The 643-nt window shown below is 45.1% G+C and overlaps 1 protein-coding gene across 2 annotated transcripts in view; it reads right to left on the bottom strand.

The window, feature by feature from the left end:
- LOC109475669 (alcohol dehydrogenase-like) overlaps positions 1-643 on the bottom strand; it is a 6,899-nt gene that overhangs the window by 4,966 nt on the left and 1,290 nt on the right. For both annotated transcript variants that reach the window (XM_019776433.1, XM_019776434.1), the window contains exon 2: positions 162-282. In XM_019776433.1, the coding sequence (XP_019631992.1) occupies positions 162-282 (121 nt within the window). The remainder of the gene's footprint in view (positions 1-161; positions 283-643) is intronic.

Genomic DNA, 643 nt, shown 5'->3' with positions numbered 1-643 from the left:
CCAGGCTTGAGGAGGCGGCTGGAAAGAGTAGAAATCGGCCAAAATAGAGAGATAAGCATGCCAAGGGAGTTTGGCCGTTGAGAGAACAGTTCGCCGTGGGGCTTTGGCCGATTTCTACTTTTTCCAGCCGCCTCCTCAAGCCTGGTAGAGGCTAATGTTACCCATGATAATAGGCAGGGTGAATCCTGGCCTCTCGCTGTAGCGGAAATGTTTCCCCTCTCCCAGGTAGAATCCGTTCTGCCACACGTGGACGTCTGTGTGACACATCCCGGCATACATCACCTGTGGGGAACACAGGACAGAAAAGGATGGGCTTTTACCATTGTGTTTTTTGACACAGTTTAAAGTAAGAAAGCGCCGGTCCATTTATGGGGTGATAAAAATTATATGTTTAAAGACTGATCATAGGTGACCACACCAGTGTATACCACTAACCTTCTACTATTCAGAAATCTACTATTCAGATATGAATTTGCCCACACTTATACAGAAGATGTCGATATGTACAATATAATTGCGGTCCTGGCCCATGGACTGTGCAGTACGATAGCACCATGGCATGGTGGGGGAAATAATCATAGTATAAACATGGACAATCGCAGTGATTATTTTGCCATTACGTTCTGAAAATGTTTTGTTATAT

This window comes from Branchiostoma belcheri, unplaced genomic scaffold (genome assembly GCF_001625305.1).
Source record: "Branchiostoma belcheri isolate BF01 breed outbred unplaced genomic scaffold, Haploidv18h27 scaffold34, whole genome shotgun sequence".
In the NCBI taxonomy this organism is placed as follows: Eukaryota; Metazoa; Chordata; class Leptocardii; order Amphioxiformes; family Branchiostomatidae; genus Branchiostoma; species Branchiostoma belcheri.
The sequence above is the reverse complement of the archived record's forward strand: the minus strand, read 5'-3'. Positions and strand labels throughout refer to the sequence as shown.